The 17,730-nt window shown below is 40.4% G+C and overlaps 1 protein-coding gene across 4 annotated transcripts in view; it reads right to left on the bottom strand.

The window, feature by feature from the left end:
* KDM4C (lysine demethylase 4C) overlaps nucleotides 1-17,730 on the bottom strand; it is a 400,106-nt gene that overhangs the window by 42,239 nt on the left and 340,137 nt on the right. For all 4 annotated transcript variants that reach the window (XM_033858103.2, XM_033858104.2, XM_073806126.1 and 1 more), the window contains one exon: nucleotides 9,151-9,321. In XM_033858103.2, coding sequence (XP_033713994.1) covers nucleotides 9,151-9,321 — 171 coding nt within the window. The remainder of the gene's footprint in view (nucleotides 1-9,150; nucleotides 9,322-17,730) is intronic.

The raw sequence follows: 17,730 nt of genomic DNA on the forward strand, positions 1-17,730 counted from the left end.
CTCCCAAGGCAATAAAAGTAAAAGCAAAAATAAACAAATGGTACCTAATCAAACTTAGAAGCTTTTGCACAGCAAAGGAAACCGTAATAAAAATGAAAAGACAACCTAGACTGGGAGAAAATATTTGCAAACGATATGACCAACAAGAGCTTAATTTCCAAAATATACAAATAACTCATACAACTCAAGAACAAAAAAACAAATGACCCAATCAAAAAATGGGCAGAAGACCTAAATAGACATTTCTCCAAAGAGGACATACAGGTTGTCAATAGGCATATGAAAAGATGCTCATCATCACTAATTATTAGATAAATGCAAATCAAAACTACAATGAGGTACCACCTCACAGCAGTCAGAATGGCCATCATTTAAAAATCTACAAATAACAAATGCTGGAGAGGGTGTAGAGAAAAGGGAACCCACATACACTGTTGGTAGGAATGTAAATTGGAATTCCATAGTGTTTTCCACTATGGAAAACAGTATGGAGGTTCTGTTAAAAACTAAAAATTGAGCTGCCGTATGATCCAGCAGTCCCACCCCTGGACATATATCTGGACAAAACTATAATTCAAAAAGATACATGCACCCCTATGTCCATAGAAGCGCTATTCACAATAGCCAAGACATGGAAACAATCTAAATGTCCATCAACAGATGAATGGATAAAGAAGATGTGGTATATATATATAATGGAATACTATTCAGCCATAAAAAAGAATGAAATAATGCCATTTTCAGTAACATGATGGACCTAGAGATTATCATACTAAGTGAAGTAAGTCATAAAAAGAAAGATAAATACCAAATGATATCATTTGTATGTGGAATCTAAAATATGACACAAATTAACTTATTTATGCAACAGAAATAGACTCAAAGACATAGAGAAGAGACTTGTGGTTGCCAAGGGGGAGGCAGGTGCAGGAGGGATGGAGTGGGAGTTTGGGATTAGCAGATGCAAACTATTATACACAGACTGGATAAACAACAAAGCTGCCTACTGTACAGCACAGGCAACTATATTTAATATCCTATGATAAACCATAATGGAAGGAATATAAAAAAGAATGTGTAGAGATAGATAGATAGACAACTGAATCACTTTCCTGTACAGCAGAAATTAACACAACATTGTAAATCACCTATACTTCAATAAAATAAAGTTTTTTAAAAACCTGGAAAAGAAAAGAAAATCCATGAGCTTCCCAGAATCCCACAGCATAGACTGTTTCTGATAACAACATTTTTCTTAGTCTTTCAAATCCACTTGGGTATTTTATTTTGCCTCCAGAACACCCAGGATCACTCCTTCACCTATGCTTACACATCTTGAATCCTCCATGGTGCCTAAAACAGCACTGAATACATAGGTCAAAAAGAATGATATTATTGGATATTCCCAAACACGGGTAGATTTGGATCATGGTGACTGCCACCCTTGGGATTAAGCCCTGTGTTGAAAAGAGACAATAAAGTCCTGGAAATTAATAACACCGCCCCGAAGTTCAATGTAGTTATTTTTATCTTGTTAGAGTGAAGATGAGATGCTATATACCTTTGAGTTCCCTTGGAAAGAAACGGATGGGAAAGAAACACCAAAAACTGTCTCCTGGGAATAAGTTCCTCAAACCAATCACCTTGAGATAATCGCCAAAAGAGAAATAAGAGAAATACTGTCAAGTGAAGGAGGCATGTATCTGAAGAAAAATGTAATTGACACTGTGTCTTCAGGGCTACTAGTTAATATCCTGCATGGGACACCAGGGCAATGACATACTTTTCTTCAGAGGATCACAATGCTGAATGGAAACTGTCAATATGATAGCTACAGAATCATGGGCAGAGATGCATACAATTTATAAAACAGAAAGGGAGTCCAACTCAAATAAGGGCTTCAACATTCTGTTAGTATGCCCCAGGTTTTAAGGCAAAAAGCCACACCAGAATTACACAAAAGAGAACAAAAATGTACTTACCAGGACCTGGTAAGTACTCACCCCCACCAACTTGAGACAGTTCATGAAACTTATGAAACTAGTTAGAGCCTCGGTGAAGAGCACATAATTTAGAGAGTTGAAGAATCAGATGAAAGCTGACCTTAGGTAGGAGCCCCTGCCCAGCAACTGCAGATTTAGTCCTCAAAGATATAACCAGAGTCTATGCCTCTGAATGGCCTTGAGGTTCTTTGATTATTTTTTCTTAGTAAACTCCTAGCCAGCATAGTAATACTACTCCCCCTTGGTGGGTAGATTCTATTTACTTATCTATCATTAAAATGTGTTTAAATACAGATTGTATTTAACAGATTATCCAATGTAAACTGTGTTCATATAAAGGTGCAGTAATATGCTTTGTAAATACTGTACTGCTGTATGTGTTGTTTGCTTTTTGAAGATGTTTAAAACAGAAGAATTTGAACTGCTAAATTAATGTCTAATTTATTAGCATTATGGACACTGAGTGCTTAAAAAAATTGTGACATTTGTGAGGATTACATACATTAAACCTATAAGCATAGTTAAGATGTCCAAGGAAATTTGATTACTTAAATGTAAAATGGTTAGAATTTGATCTATCAATTTATACATTATATAAACATTAATCAAGGAACAAATGAGTTTGTTTTAAATTTTTATGTAAAAAATTTTAGATTTATAAATAAGAAAATTTGTTAGCTGAATGTGAAGGCTTAAAAAAGTAGATTTTAAACTGAATATTGATTAAAATCAAAGTAATAACAGGTTCTTTTTTTTTTACATGTATAAAAGACTTCCCAAGGATGTAAAAATCCACAGGAATTTGGCAAAGCCCTTCACCTCACAGACTCTCAGCTCTACAGCCAAGAAAGAGAAGCAAGGGTGCCCCTCTTGAGCGGTTAAATGCCATGTGGGCCATACCTACAGAATCCTAAACCAGTAAAAGTTCCTGGAGCCTTCTCTGGCAAATTCCATTGACTCTAGAAGAATCAAGACTGGGGGTGGGTGGGGGGAGCATCAGTCTGTAGCACACATAACACAGATGGTCTGGGATGGGGCATGACTTCCATCTGACTTAAAAATCCAGGGGACCTCACAATCTAGGTGCCAACAGGAATCCAAAAACACTTCCCAGGATCCTATAACATAAGATAGAGTTTCTTGGAAAACTTTTTTCTTAGTTTCTCAAACCCCCTCAGATATTTTCTTTTGTATCCTGCACATTCAGAGTCACCCCTACGCCTACACTTGCCAAGTGGGGCCTTGTGGAGGTGCTGAACCCTGAGCAGTTAGGTACAAGGTCTTCTACCACAGCGACACTAAAGTCACAGAGAGCAGACTTCCTGGAAAGGTGCCCCAAAGCACAGAGGCAACAAGCAATGGAATGCAGGGGGCCAACCTACATTCTGCACCTGGCTCTGTCACCTCTAATTTGGGGAACTCGCACAAATCATAGGGTTTTTGTGACTCAGCAATTATCATATCTATGAAATGAGCACGAACTTATTCTGGAGCCGGGTTTGTCATGAAAAGCCAATGAAATAACACTTTATAAACATGCAGAAAAATACATGCACAAATGCAGAGAAATGGGTTACTACAAAGTCTAAAGATGCCAGGCCTGCTTTACAGCAAGTGGAAACAATAATCTGACTCAGTGAAATCTCACCTGTACAGATACCCATTTAACCTAACAAGTAGGAATAAAGTTCTAAGGACACATCTTCTAACCAGATTTCATCAAGACCAGAAAAGGGCAGCATAAACTAGATGGGGGAGGAAAAAGGGAAAAAAAAGTTCTACAGACTGAAGTTAATTACCTAAAAATTTTGATTTTGTGCCTACCATGTTAGCTACATGGTAAATTAGCTCATTTAGTCCTCTCAATAACCTCAGAAGGTATAAATTATTATTCCCTTTTTAGTGGGGGAAAAATGGGCTTCAAACAGGTTTGAGCAACCTGCCTATAACTGAGGAAAAAATTAGCTTTAAGAATTTCAGTTTGCACTGTACAGCCCACAAAAACTAAAGGCCATGACAGTCCATCCCTAGAATCCTGAAGTGTACAGTTCTCGTGCTTTTTTCACATTTCAACGGACGCTGAAAAATGTAGCAAGTCTTCATGGAAATTTCAGTGATGGACTCTTGCTGTCGAATTTCTAAATGGTCCTGTTTCTCTTCTCAAGCCCAGTGGTGAATGTTAAGTGCTTGTCCTGAAACTATCCGGATCACACTGCACCATCTTCCTCCCTTGAAATGAGCTCCAAGTGCAGAGGAAGGGAAGCAGCCATCATTCTAGGGTCATCATAGGCATGCCAGAGGATCCCAGGTTTTAGCAAAGGGTAATAGGGGGCCCTGGAATCGCCATGCCCCTTGAATTCTCTGCTGTGGGCAACTTTCATCCCCATCAAAATAGTAGGAGACTACAAAAAAATTCATCAGGGAGTGTGTCGCAGTTTCATAGACTGACACATGGAGGCGTGTAGCAATACATCTTTTGTTACTTCCCTTGACAGCTATAGATTGCATGCTGTGTTTAACTGGGCCAATACACATATCCTGCAGGTGTACTGTTGAGAGAAAAGATTTGGGACATTTTTCTGGCTATCACAGAAATAAAGTACCTAGGTCTGGAAAGAAATTTTCTGGTAGTCCAAAGAATGTTTCTCTCTACAACTCCAGACACTCCCTCTAGTCACATAACCCTAACAAAGGCATTTTAATGCCCAGCAAATTTATTTTCAAACACGGATAGGCCAGCCTGCATTAAAGGGTTCTCTTCTGTTGGGAGCATAACGTGATCATAATCAGTGATTCTATAAATAAGGGAATGCATTTCTTTACTAAAGCATCAGGCTTCATAAAAGACTATATTTATATGTAAATAAGCACTTTGGGATAATTAAACTTGATGTTCTAGATTTTATTTTCATAGTTAAAAAAACTGAAGTTGTGTGGTACCCTTACGGCAGTTCTAGTTAGCAAGTACCCGCAGCTTAGAGAAGCTAGTTCTCCCCTAGCCGGTCACGCTGACGTCATGTTGCCTTTGATGAAAGGGCCTTCCCAGAAGCACTCACGCCTGATTAAGCACATTGTGTGGATTAGAGAGTGTTCAGACAAACAGAAGAAAAAAATCATTTTCTACCCCCAGTTTCAGACGGCACAGGTATATTATCTAATGAAAACAAGATTTCTCTGAGGAATATGGAATACATGTAATGTTTCCACACAAATAATTATTCTGCCACAATCTGCAAGATGCTGAGACAGAGGCAGACATGGTCACATTTTTCTTCTGTCCTGATGAAACTCCCCATTAGGGAACCAAGCAGGGTTCCCATCTCCCAGAAGACAGTTCTGATGTTGATGGATAGCAAAAGTGGAAGCGGGACAATCATAAGAATTAACCCACATGGGCTGAAAAACGGTGATATAAATGTAGTTACATTATATCACATATGAGAATGAGTATGATTCTTTTTTTTTTGGGAGGGGAGGGGAGCAGAGATAGGTTTATTGCAGGGTCATGCAAGGAGAATGGGTGGCTCATGCTTCCCCAAACCCCTATCTCTCCAAAGGGTTTCAGCAAAGCATTTTTTTAACTATATATATATGATTTATATGTGAACATATTTATAACATACTTAATTATACACATACATTATGTTTTGAAATATAACATCAAATTCCCCATATCCAACTGAAGTCTAGTTGACATACTAATGAGGGCATTTAATCATGTAGCTTTCATTAATTTCGGTGGGAAACACAGACCCCCATCCATCCCTGACCATCCTTTAAATTTTAAAAGCTTGCTTTATAAAATCCATGACTTCGCCTTTTGGGAACCTGGATGATGAGCAGGACAGAGCACATAGCTAATGGAGCAGATCTACAGAGTGCTGCAAACCGACCAAGACAGCGTGGCTGCTTTACAGAAAGGGAAATTACATTCTGCCTATGAGTCAGAGCTTCTGACACCACAAGGTAAGCAGTCTCCTAAAATGCCCCAGGACAATACATATGTGATGGTTAATTTTATGCGTCAACTTGACAGGGCCACAGGTGCCCAGATATTAGGTATTTGGTCAAACATTATTCGAGGTGAGTCTGTGAGGGTGTTATTGGATGACTTGAGTATGTGAATTGATAGACAAAGCAGACGATCCTTCTAGGGCCCATGCAACCAAGTGAAGGCCTGAAGAGAACAAAAAGGCTGACCCTTTCCCAAATAAAGGGGAATTCTTCTTGCCTGACTGGTTTTGAGTTGGGACTCAGTTTTTTCCTGACTCGACTTGAAGCTCTTCCTGGGTCTTGAGCCTGCTGGCCCTTGAACTAGAATTACACTATCTGCTCTCCTATCTTCAGTCTGCTGACTACAATCTTGGGACTTCTCAGCTTCCAAAATCACCTGAGCCAACTCCTTATAATAAATCATACATATTATACATATGTACTTGTAATATATTAAACACACACACACAGACACACTACTCTTACTGACTCTATTTCTCTGGAGAACCCTAATATAATATTATAAGGAAAAAGAAAACCTTCCCTATGGAGCCACCAAAGGAGGAAAGCTGGGGATGTCTCATTCAGCACCAAGAGAACAAAGAGGAAGAGGCCACAGCAGCCAACAAACGGTGACATTATTAGAAAGTATGTGAAATTTGAAAATACAACATGACAAATATTCCTACTTGGTTGGTGTAAGAGGCCTGGAACAAATAACTAAAAATGTACCAGAGAGGAAAGGGCGCTGGGGAATATCGAGGGAGGACAGGCTGGATGAAAGAGAGAAGACCTGCTCAAAGACAATTATAATTCTTTTCCCTGAAAAATATTATCATTCACGCAAATTCATACAGACGCCCCTCTCCAATCTACATTAACTCACGCCACCATGAGCACCGCCTCCCTCCCAGGCTAGAGCTGTGGCCACACACACGTACACGCACACACAAACGCCCCACTGCTAAACCGCAAATCCTTATCACATATGCTAAGTAATAGCTAATCAAGCTGTAGAGAATTTTTGCTTTTCCATTCTTGTTGATTTAAATGCCAAGGTGCTTCTGAACAATCCTATAAATTTTAGAGCCTTGTTCTCACAACACCCACAAATACTTTAAACCAAACTTGTGTGGGTTCACAGAGTGGGAACCGAAGTTATCAAAGGGAAGGCTTGTGGATTCAAAAAACTCCTAGGATCACAGCCACTCTTTTCCAGCGTACAAGCTGAAGACAATCCAGGAAAGCTTAAGACCAGCTGGGTGTGTGGAGGCGCGTGAAGTGAAAGGGAATTTAGGATTCGTTAAATACTCTCGTGGATAAAGACCTAACTATTTGCTCAGGTTTTGGGATCAGTGCTCAGAAGTCTGTGTCCCATCCCCAATATGCTCCCCAGCAAAGTTTTCTCTCTTTGGCTGGCTCAGTATTGACAGCCTGCACAAAAGAAGGCTGACTGATTCTGAAATAAGTGTGTAGGCTGGGCAGGGCTGACGAGAGCCTGTGTGTTTCTTTGCCTTTCTTGCCCTCACATACCTCTTTATCTCCCACTCTAAATGTCCCTTCTTCCCAGGGGTTAAGAACAGAGGCTCTGGAGCCCAACTCTGGGACTGAATACGCTTTCTGACACTTAACTAGCTGTGGGTCACCTTGAGAAAGTTATTTACTGCTTTGTGCCTCAGTTTCTGCAGTAGCCAGATGTAGAAAACTCGGCTTGTAAGCGTGTACGGTTGTGAGGATGAAGTGATTCATGCGTGTCAAGCTCCTGAAGCAGTCCTGGCACGTGGTATATGTCCAGCAGTGTCAGCCCTACTGACCTTGTGGACTCTCTGACTCAGGTCTCCTGACCCCAACAGGTGGGAAGTCGCTTCTGGCTCATTTATAGCATTTATCGCACTGTCTAGAAAGCACCTATTTACCAGCCTGCCTCCCCCCAGACTGAGCAGGAATCACACCTTCTTTCTCATTATCTCTGCCCGCACCCAGTGTGATGCTTGGCACACAGCAGATACTGCGTGCTTGAAGGGGTGGCCTAGTCTAACAAGGGGAGCATGGCACCTAAGGGCTGCTGCTTATGAAGAGCAATGGCAGTGCGGTAAAGCAAAGCTCCAGGTGGAATTCTGCAAAGAAACGTAACTCACCCTTTTGGTGTATGATCAAGTCCTGGGATTTTTAATTTGTTTAAACTCATCTGCTTTAAAATCTTTCGAATAAGGTAACTTGTGTTTACATACTTGTCCTTCTTAAAGGCATAGAGAAGTAAGCCTAACAAAGCTAACTGAATCAATGTTTCTTCGGCCCCAGGAGACCAAAATTCTAGAAATATTTATAAGCAACCTCATAAGGTTACATTTAATTATCAGTTGCACATAGTGCATAATTACTACTTTTAAAGAATAACATCTTTCCAAATACAAACAAGGGCATATCATCAACAGACCCAGGACAAGGCAGAAGTTAAATTAGTGAGGCCCGGCTCCCCAGATGGACATTCCCCTTAAATGAAGAAGGGATAACAAGATGACCAGAAGACTAACCCTGGTCTCAGTTATCTGATTTGATCTCAGTTTCAAAAAACCTTCTGCTGAAAGTGCTTTTCTTGTGAAACATCCTGCTCAAAGGCAAGTCCCTGAGACACACAAACAGACAGACTGGCACGCGTGTTTCCCACTCCAGACCACAGTTAAGAAACTCGGGAAAAGTCAGGGCCTTTTTCTTGCGTGATTTTAGTTACTCCCATATGAAACATCCACAGATGTTTCTGTCTGATCACAGATGTCACTGTCAGGTCAGATTAATAAAAGCCATATTCTCCAGCTAAGCAGAAAGAAAAAGAATAAAGGGATTCAAATATACAAACACTTTGTAACACAAAGAACAGGTGAATTCACATTTTATGTTTCTGACCACACACATTTTTCACTTAGTTAAAAGAATTTGGGAAGATGATTCTAAGTTCATCTACTATTTAGAATAATGACGGCTAAGGAACCTCCTAGAAAACAATACTCTTTGTGGTGGGAAAACAGAACACCTGAAATCAAATATTAAATGAAATGAGTTACTTCAAGAGCCGAAGTAAAGAGTCCCAAGAGGTTCAGCTGGTTTAGTTATACAAAAAGTACATTGGGGAGCAGGCACCCAGGACCTTACTCACCACGATATCCTCGGGGAACGTGTCTCTGCTGAAGGAGCCGTCATCAAACACGACCTCATAGAAGGTCTGCGCCGTCACAGCGATCACCCTGCAGCTGTAGTACCGGGTGTTGCGATGCTTCGTGATGACCGTCTGCCCCACAGCGATGCCCTTCTCGCCAGCCTTGGACTTCTAAGGAAGGGGCAGAGAAAGAGGAGAGAAAAGAAACAGGAGAAAAAAACAGAAAATAAAAGAAATATTTATTTAGAAAACATCATTGGTGTGGTCATGATATACACTTTTAATTGTTAAACCTTTTATTGGGGAGTAATTTCAAAGAGAAGTTGCAAGAATATGAATAATACAAAAACATACATATACTCTTTGACCCTTTACTCAGGTTCATCTATTGTTATTTATTGCTATTGTTAACATTTTACCATTTCCCTTTTTTTGCCTACTCTCTATTTTACATATGTGTATATTTAAGTATATATATATATATATATATATATATATATATAATTGTGTGTGTGTGCATGCCACAAACCATTTGAGAATAAGCTACATACAATCATGGGCTTTAACACCTAAATACATCAGTGTGTATTTTCTAAAAACAGGGATTTTCCTTTATATAACCACAGTACAGTTCCTAACTTTAGTAAATTTAACATGGATGCCATACTTTAATCGACCATGCATAGTCCAATTTTGTCAAGTGAGCCAATCACGATCTTTATGGCCCCCATCCTTTATGTACAGGATGCAGTCTTGAGTCACATACTGCATTTAGTTGCCAAGTCTCTTCGACCTCCTTTAATCTGGAACATTTCCACAGCCTTTCTTTGTCTTTTATGATCGTGATACTTTTGAAGGATACAGCTCTCCCACCCCCTGCTTTTTCAGTAGAACATATGTCTGATGTTTCCTCATGATTAGATTCAGGTTATACATTCCTGGCCAGAATACCACTACCACAGAGACAATGTTGTATTCTTCTCAGGATATCACATCTGGAGGCACATGTTTGTCCACCTTTCAATGGTGATTTTAATTTTGATCCTGGTCAAAGAGTAGTCCAATTTCTTCATTCTGTAATGACTATTTTTCCCCTTCCAACTAATAAGCAATCTGTGGGAGGGACTTTAACACCATGTAAATATGCTGTTCCTCCACATTTCTGCTTAGATTTAGCAACGACTGATGAGTCTTGCTTGATCCAATTTTACTATGATGGTGATGATATGCTGATTTTTCCTGCTCCAGCACTCCCTCCACATTTACTAGTTGGCACCTGGCAGTTATTAAGCAAAAATCTCCTACCTTCCCCCCATCCATCCATCCATCCGTCATCAGTATGGAATTATTAATTCCGCCTACCCAACTGTTTAGAATTCATACTATAATTAATAATTTTGGTGCTCAGATTATCCCAGATTTGGCCAATAGAAGCCTCTTCAATCTGTTTTCCTGTGCCCCTTAAGATGTCTTTTTATTTCTCATCAGTTCCTTACTTTCTGGCCTAAGAAGATATGTCAAGATCATCTTGCCTCAGCCCTGGAATTAACATTTCCCTGAGGAGTGTGGTTCATTTTAGAGGGCAGTGATATTAGAGAATAAGATCCAGGTGCTTAGGTGTGCTTATTCCTACAAAAGCACCATTGTTTCTCGACCCTTTCAGAAGACAGGCCAAAGAAATATATGCATGTAGATATATGTGTGTGTGTGGATATGTATACATACACACACACATACTATCACACTACAGGTATACATAAACATATGTATAACCATGGAAAACCATGGACTAGGTCTCAGAGTACATGTGTCATGCTATGGAAGCAGAAGGCTTCAGGATGAACGCTTCAGGAAGTGCTTGGCAGAGTGCTGGGCTCAGAGTAAGTACTCCTGAAATGTTAGCTTGCTGTATTTGGGGCTTTCTGTTTGTTTTCTTGCTTGCTTTGTTTTTCAGAATAAGGCTGTTGCTCCCCTGTCAGGAGCTCATACAAACCCCATTCCTGCCAGGCAGAGAGGGTAGCCAACATCTTACAAGGAAGTCTGCTCTCAAACATTCAGTCCCTTTTACTCCCCAGCTCCAAGTATCATTCATCACCCTTATTCTTTTGATGCCACAAGCTCTGACCCACTAGGGGGGCCCTGAATCAAGCACTTGGGAAGGTCCAGGACCTTTGCTAAATGGGCCCTAGAAGGCACCGTCTCATGATCCCCAAGATACCAACATTAGTCTGACATGTCACCCCTAACCTACAGAAAGCCAAGACTCACTAAACCCCAGTGTTTTCTGACAGCAGTATTTATAACGTTACTGGGAAATAAAGTGTCATCAATTCAGAATCTTGGTTTAATTAGAGGTTTTACTTATTTTTTCCCTGAATTTCAAAAAAGGCTAAAACACCTTGTAGGAAACATATAAAGTGCTATGCTTAATCTTTTCCTTCTGGAAACCAAAGAAGAAATGCCCAGAGAGTTAATGATTCACTAATTCCTTCAACAGTCATGTGTTGCCAGCCAGTGGGCACCAAGCACCTCCCCTGGTGCTGGGGACCCAAACAAAAACCACTAAGACTTGATTCCTGTCCCCTGGAACAGGCCCACAAAGGTATGCGCCATGAAGTTATCTTACAGGTGGCATGATTCAAGACTGGTGACACTGTAGCATGCCATCTACAGCATGTCTTCATACTCACAGGCAGAATTAGGGGAGGAGAGCAATGAAGCACCAAGTACTGGGCACGAGCAAAAGTCCAGAAGCAGGGAACAGCCCATTCTGTTCTGGGAACAGCAAGAGATCTGCTATTGTGTGGGAGGGGAAGCGGGCAGGAAGGAGAAGACTTGAGAAATGGCCTGGGGCCCAGAGGTCAGGCTATGGGGTAGAGGGGAGTAGAGCAGCTCTTATGCCATCCTAAGGAGTCTATATATTACCCTGTGAGCCTAAGGAAGCCACTGAGAGGACTAAGCATAGAAGAAAAATGATCCAGGTCTGTGTGGCTTTTAGGGGAGAAGGGGCATCTCCATGTGGGAAATGAGGGCCTACAGACAAAGATGCTCATGACTTGCGTAGAGGGCCAACTGTCTCCCAAACGTGTTCCTAAGAGTCCTCTCCTTGTAGAGTGAGCTCTGCCATCTAGTTTCTCACATGCCTAACAAAACAAAAGGATATTTTCCTTCTAGAAATCATTCCCTACTGATTGCTAGGTTGGTTGGGAAATTTTTCTGTGCCTTTAAGGTGTAGTTAGCTGTGTAAACATTTTGACAAAGGACAAGAGCAAGAAGCCTGTAGTGATTTAAACGTACTTTGCTTGAAGTAGAAATCTTTAACAGCTAGGCCACATATGCCAAAATAATTCCCTAGTTTCCCACTTCATTCCTCTGCCCAACCCCTTTAAATATATCTAACCTTTCAAAGTAAGAGAACAACTGAGATGTAATAATAAATTCGAGTGAGGGCACAGTCTGCAGAGTTCTGTAACTCCAAAATTGGGCCCATGACTACTGCTTAAGATTGTATCAGGGCTCCCCTGGTGGCGCAGTGGCTGAGAGTCCGCCTGCCCATGCAGGGGACACGGGTTCGAGCCCTGGTCCGGGAAGATCGCACATGCCGCAGAGCGACTAAGCCCGTGCGCCACAACTACTGAGCCTGTGCTCTAGAGCCCGCCAGCCACAACTACTGAAACCCGTGCACCTAGAGCCCGTGCTCCACAACAAGACAAGCCACTGCAATGAGAAGCCTGCACACCGCAATGAAGAGTAGCCCCCGCTCACCACAACTAAAGAAAGCCTGCACGCAACAACGAAGATCCAATACAGCCAAAAATAAATAAATTAAAAAAAAAAAAAAGATTGTATCAGTTACAACTGACCCTAGGAGGCGAAGGTTACAACTTGTTTGGCTAAACACAGTGGTCCTTAGTGACCAGGATTAGGGCCAAAAAAGGCTTCATGTTGGCAGCATATTTTTGCAAAGGCTGTCCCTCTTTGTCAAACCACCTTAAAAACACTCATAGTCAGAACTGCATGTACTGTATTTTACTATGATAATAGTTTCATTGTGCATATTTTATTAAAATTGGAATGCACCTGCTAAGGAAACAATGTTTTGGATTTGAATTATAAGCTCAGCTTCCTCCTAGCTGTGTGATCTTGGGGATGTTATATAACCTTTAGCAGCCTCAGTTTGCTCATCTGTAGAAGGGACAATAATACTTACACTAAAGGTTTCCTATAAGAGGAAGTACATAAAATGCGTAGACTCATAGGCAGTTGGTTCTCGGCAACTGTTAACTGGCTTCGTTTTAAGAACTGAAGAACATACGTGAGAACCTAGCCCCAGGTTAATACACTCTTCCCTACCGTACCCCAGTAACTAGCATATACAACTGTGCAGCACCCTGGTTTCACGTGACAAGGCTCAATCCAGCTCTAAATAATCACTGTCCTGCTCTTTATCTCATCCCCTTCTGACTCTAATTCTTGTCAAACAGGGGCACATAGCTATGGTTCCTAGGAAGGAAGGCATAAATAATGTGGTCTCCTCCCTCGACCCCCAAGGCTCTCAAAGCCTTTGTTTACAACTCTCTTAAGGCTCTGGTCAAATGTCACTTTCACTGACTATCCCTCCTGTAACAGGGCAAAATCCACAAGTCAGTGCCAGGACCTCTTTGTCTTTTTATTTGTGGCACCCAGTACACTGCGTACAACACTGTTGCTGTCAGATGAACAATGAATGAATAAATGAATGGAAAAATGAATGAACAGGAAAAAACTAAATAAATGAACTGTGATGAGGGGTAGAGACACATTTTTTAAATGGGAGAAGATTGATTCTAATTATTCACTGTCCAGAAAAGGGCAAAAAGAAACAAAGGGGAGTTTTAGGAAGAAGTTCCTCTTTCTTAGGGTGGGTAGACATGTATGAAGGTAAGGGGAGGAAATAAAGAAGGTTTATAGTGAGATTCACAAGGTCTGGAAAGTAGAAGCAGCCAGTTAAGGGAAAAGAAAAGTGACAAAGACTTGACAGAGAAAAGGTCGATTCTAGACCACAACCATTTTCTTCCTGCTAGGACACGAAATTTATGCAAACTGGCTGATTGGAAAGATGGCCAGCACACAAATTAAATATACAGCCTTCATCTAAATAAAAATTTTCATAAGCCTCAAGCATGACCATTTCATGGGGAGTACTAAAGAAAACAGATTTTTTTCATAATATTACTTTAATATGATTTCTGATTTATTTTTGCAGGAAAAGTTTATTGACAAGCATATCCCATAACTGATTATACATCCTCAATAATATTTCCTGTCAGAAAAGCCTAAGAACCTACTGATGTTAAGAATGTCATTTCTGATCAGAGAAGATGGACATTATGCAAGGGGCTCCATCAGATTATAGAAGTGGCTACGGTTTTCTAAGATTAGTGCACAGGCTAAGGCTGGTGAAAGTCACATTTTCTTTAACATGCGCTAAGCAGAAATCAACAGTGGTTTAAGAAAAAACACGACTTAATGAAAAGCTAGAACCAGTTCAAAATTCTGGGGATGTGAAAAAAAAAATGTTAACTAAGAAAATGTTACAGACATTTCGCAAAAGCATCAAAGAGTCACTGGTACACATAACACAGATATGTTACCAACATGTGTCCATACACGTGAGTTAATTAGACTCTCCCAATAACTCTGTGAAGCAGTTGTTATTTTCATTAAACAGATGAAGTCACTGAGGTACAAGGTCAAGTGACTTTTCCAAGATCTCAGAGCTGGTGAGAGGCTGAAGTGGGGCCCAGAAGCAGATGCTCTCCCGCCACAAGTGCCTTGGTATCATCAACCAGGAGAACACACGTGGAAAGAAATCAGAGGAGAAATAAAACTAACCAGGAAGTGAGACTAATGGAATTCAAGCAGTTCCCAGAGAAGTTACATTTCTTTCTTTTCTAACTGACTTACTGAGTTAGAACCTCCTCTGTTCTACATACCTTTTGAGGCACTTCATTTAATCTCCCCAGTATAATCACAGAGTTGAATTAGCAACTTGGATTTGGAGCCTATCTGAAGATGGAAAGTGCAGAACGTATAATTGCATATGCTCTCAGTTCTCCTATGTGTACACACATGACAAGCATACACACTGCAGTAAATTGCAAAAATGCTCACATACCTTCACACCTTCCTCTTTCCACATTCGTGAAAATGTGAGTTTGCAGCTCCTCCCCTCTAGAGCTGGAGTCTATTTCCCCAACCCTCAAATCTGAGCTAGGCTTGTGGCTTAGCCTGCTTTGCAAATGCAAAGCCTCTTGCACACTTCCGCTGTCTCCCTAGGGACCCCAGATTCTGTCATGTGAACAAATTCAAGTTATCCTGCTGGCAGGTTAGAGACCATATTGACCAAAGCTGAGGCCCTACACATATAAGAGAACCCAGCCAAAAGAAGGCAAGCTGTTCTGCAGCTCACCACAGACAGATGAGGCAACCAGCCTGAAACAGAAGAAGCACCCAACTGAGCCCAGCCTTAACTTCTGACCTACAGAATCAGCAGCTAAAGAGTTGTCATTGTTTTAAGCCACTAAGTTTTGGGGTGGTTTGTCACATACACAACTTTGTGTCACATACACAAAAAAGAATACAGTGACCCTTGAAAAATGCAAGAGTTAGGGGCATCAACCACCCCCCGGCCTTGCACAGTTAAAAACCCACATATAACTTTACAGTCGGCACTCCATATCCATGGATTCAATCAATCAAGGATTGTATAGAATTCAGTATGTATTTATGGGAAAAAAATCCACATATAGGTGGACCCACACAGTTTAAATCCATGTTGTTCAAGGGTTAAATGTACTAAGAAAATAACATACTAAACTGTTAGCTATATACAATGCTAGGTAATGAAATTTTGTCTATTTGATTCTTTATGTACTTCTGTGTACCTTCCATTATACACAGTTGACCCTTGAACACAGGGGTTAGGGGCACCTTGATCCCCTTCACAGTGAAAATATCTGCATAGCACTATCTCTGCCTCAAAAACAAAAGAACTAGTACATGACTTAACCAAGGGCAGGAAGCTGAAACAGTTTGAATGCAATCAGGACTCTTTTGATGCCACATACTGTGAACTCTAATCAAACACAAATTTTCTCCACACTTCGTTAATTTAAAGATCTAAAAAATGAAAATACAGGTACTATATTTTTTGAAAAAAATCCACGCATTAAGTGGACCTGTGCAGTTCAAAGCCATGGTGTTCAAGAGTCAACTGTATTTCTCTAATTATTATCACCACAGCCTTCTGACCATCTGAACCAAGACTAAGGGAGCCAGGAAGCCCTTTTGCACATGTGCCCAGAAGGCCATTGAGAACGGAATGTTTGCTGCCATAGAGCCCCTTGGTTAACTTGTGAGCCTGTGGATCCCTACTCAGAATAATGTTTTTAAATCCATAAAATAAAACAAGATTATCCTCCGCCCCCCAAAAAATTATATTGAAATAATATTGAAAAAAACAAATTTGTGGTATAATAGCTATACTTCTTTAATAATGTACTAAACATTAATACCTAGTGGCAGGTCAAACAACTATTAATATCTTAATTTCAAAGTTACAATGGGAATCCAGCAGCCTGTGGAACAAAAACCACATTCACAGAAAGATAGACAAGATGAAAAGGCACAGGGTTATGTACCAGATGAAGGAACAAGATAAAACCCCAGAAAAACAACTAAATGAAGTGGAGATAGGCAACCTTCCAGAAAAAAAATTCAGAATAATGATAGTGAAGATGATACAGGGCCTCGTAAAAAGAATGGAGGCAAAGATTGAGAAGATGCAAGGAATGTTTAAGAGACCTAGAAGAATTAAAGAACAAACAAACAAAGATGAACAAAACAATAACTGAAATGGAAACTACACTAGAAGGAATCAATAGCAGAATAACTGAGGCAGAAGAACGGACAAGTGAACTGGAAGACAGAATGGTGGAATTCACTGCTGTGGAACAGAATAAAGAAAAAAGAAGGAAAAGAAATGAAGACAGCCTAAGAGTCCTCTGGGACAACATTAAACACAATAACATTCACACTATAGGGGTCGCAGAAGGAGAAGAGAGAGAGAAAAGACTCGAGAAAATATTTGAAGAGATTATAGTCAAAAACTTCCCTAATATGGGAAAGGAAATAGCCACCGAAGTCCAGGAAGCACAGAGAGTCCCACAGAGGATAAACCCAAGGAGAAACATGCAGAGACAGATAGTAATCAAATTGGCAAAAATCAAAGGCAAAGAAAAATTATTGAAAGCAGGAAGGGAACAATGACAAATAACATAAAAGGGCACTCCCATAAGGTTTACAGCTGATTTCTCAGCAGAATCTCTACAAGCCAGAAGGGAGTGGCATGATATACTTAAAGTGATGGAAGAACCTACAACCAAGATTACTCTATATGGCAAGGATCTCATTCAGATTCGATGGAGAAATCAAAAGCTTTACACACAAACAAAAGCTAAGAGAATTCAGCACTACCAAACCAGCTCTACAACAAATGCTAAAGGAACTTCTCTAAGTGGGAAACACAAAACAAGAAAA

This window comes from Tursiops truncatus, chromosome 6 (genome assembly GCF_011762595.2).
Source record: "Tursiops truncatus isolate mTurTru1 chromosome 6, mTurTru1.mat.Y, whole genome shotgun sequence".
Taxonomy (NCBI): domain Eukaryota; kingdom Metazoa; phylum Chordata; class Mammalia; order Artiodactyla; family Delphinidae; genus Tursiops; species Tursiops truncatus.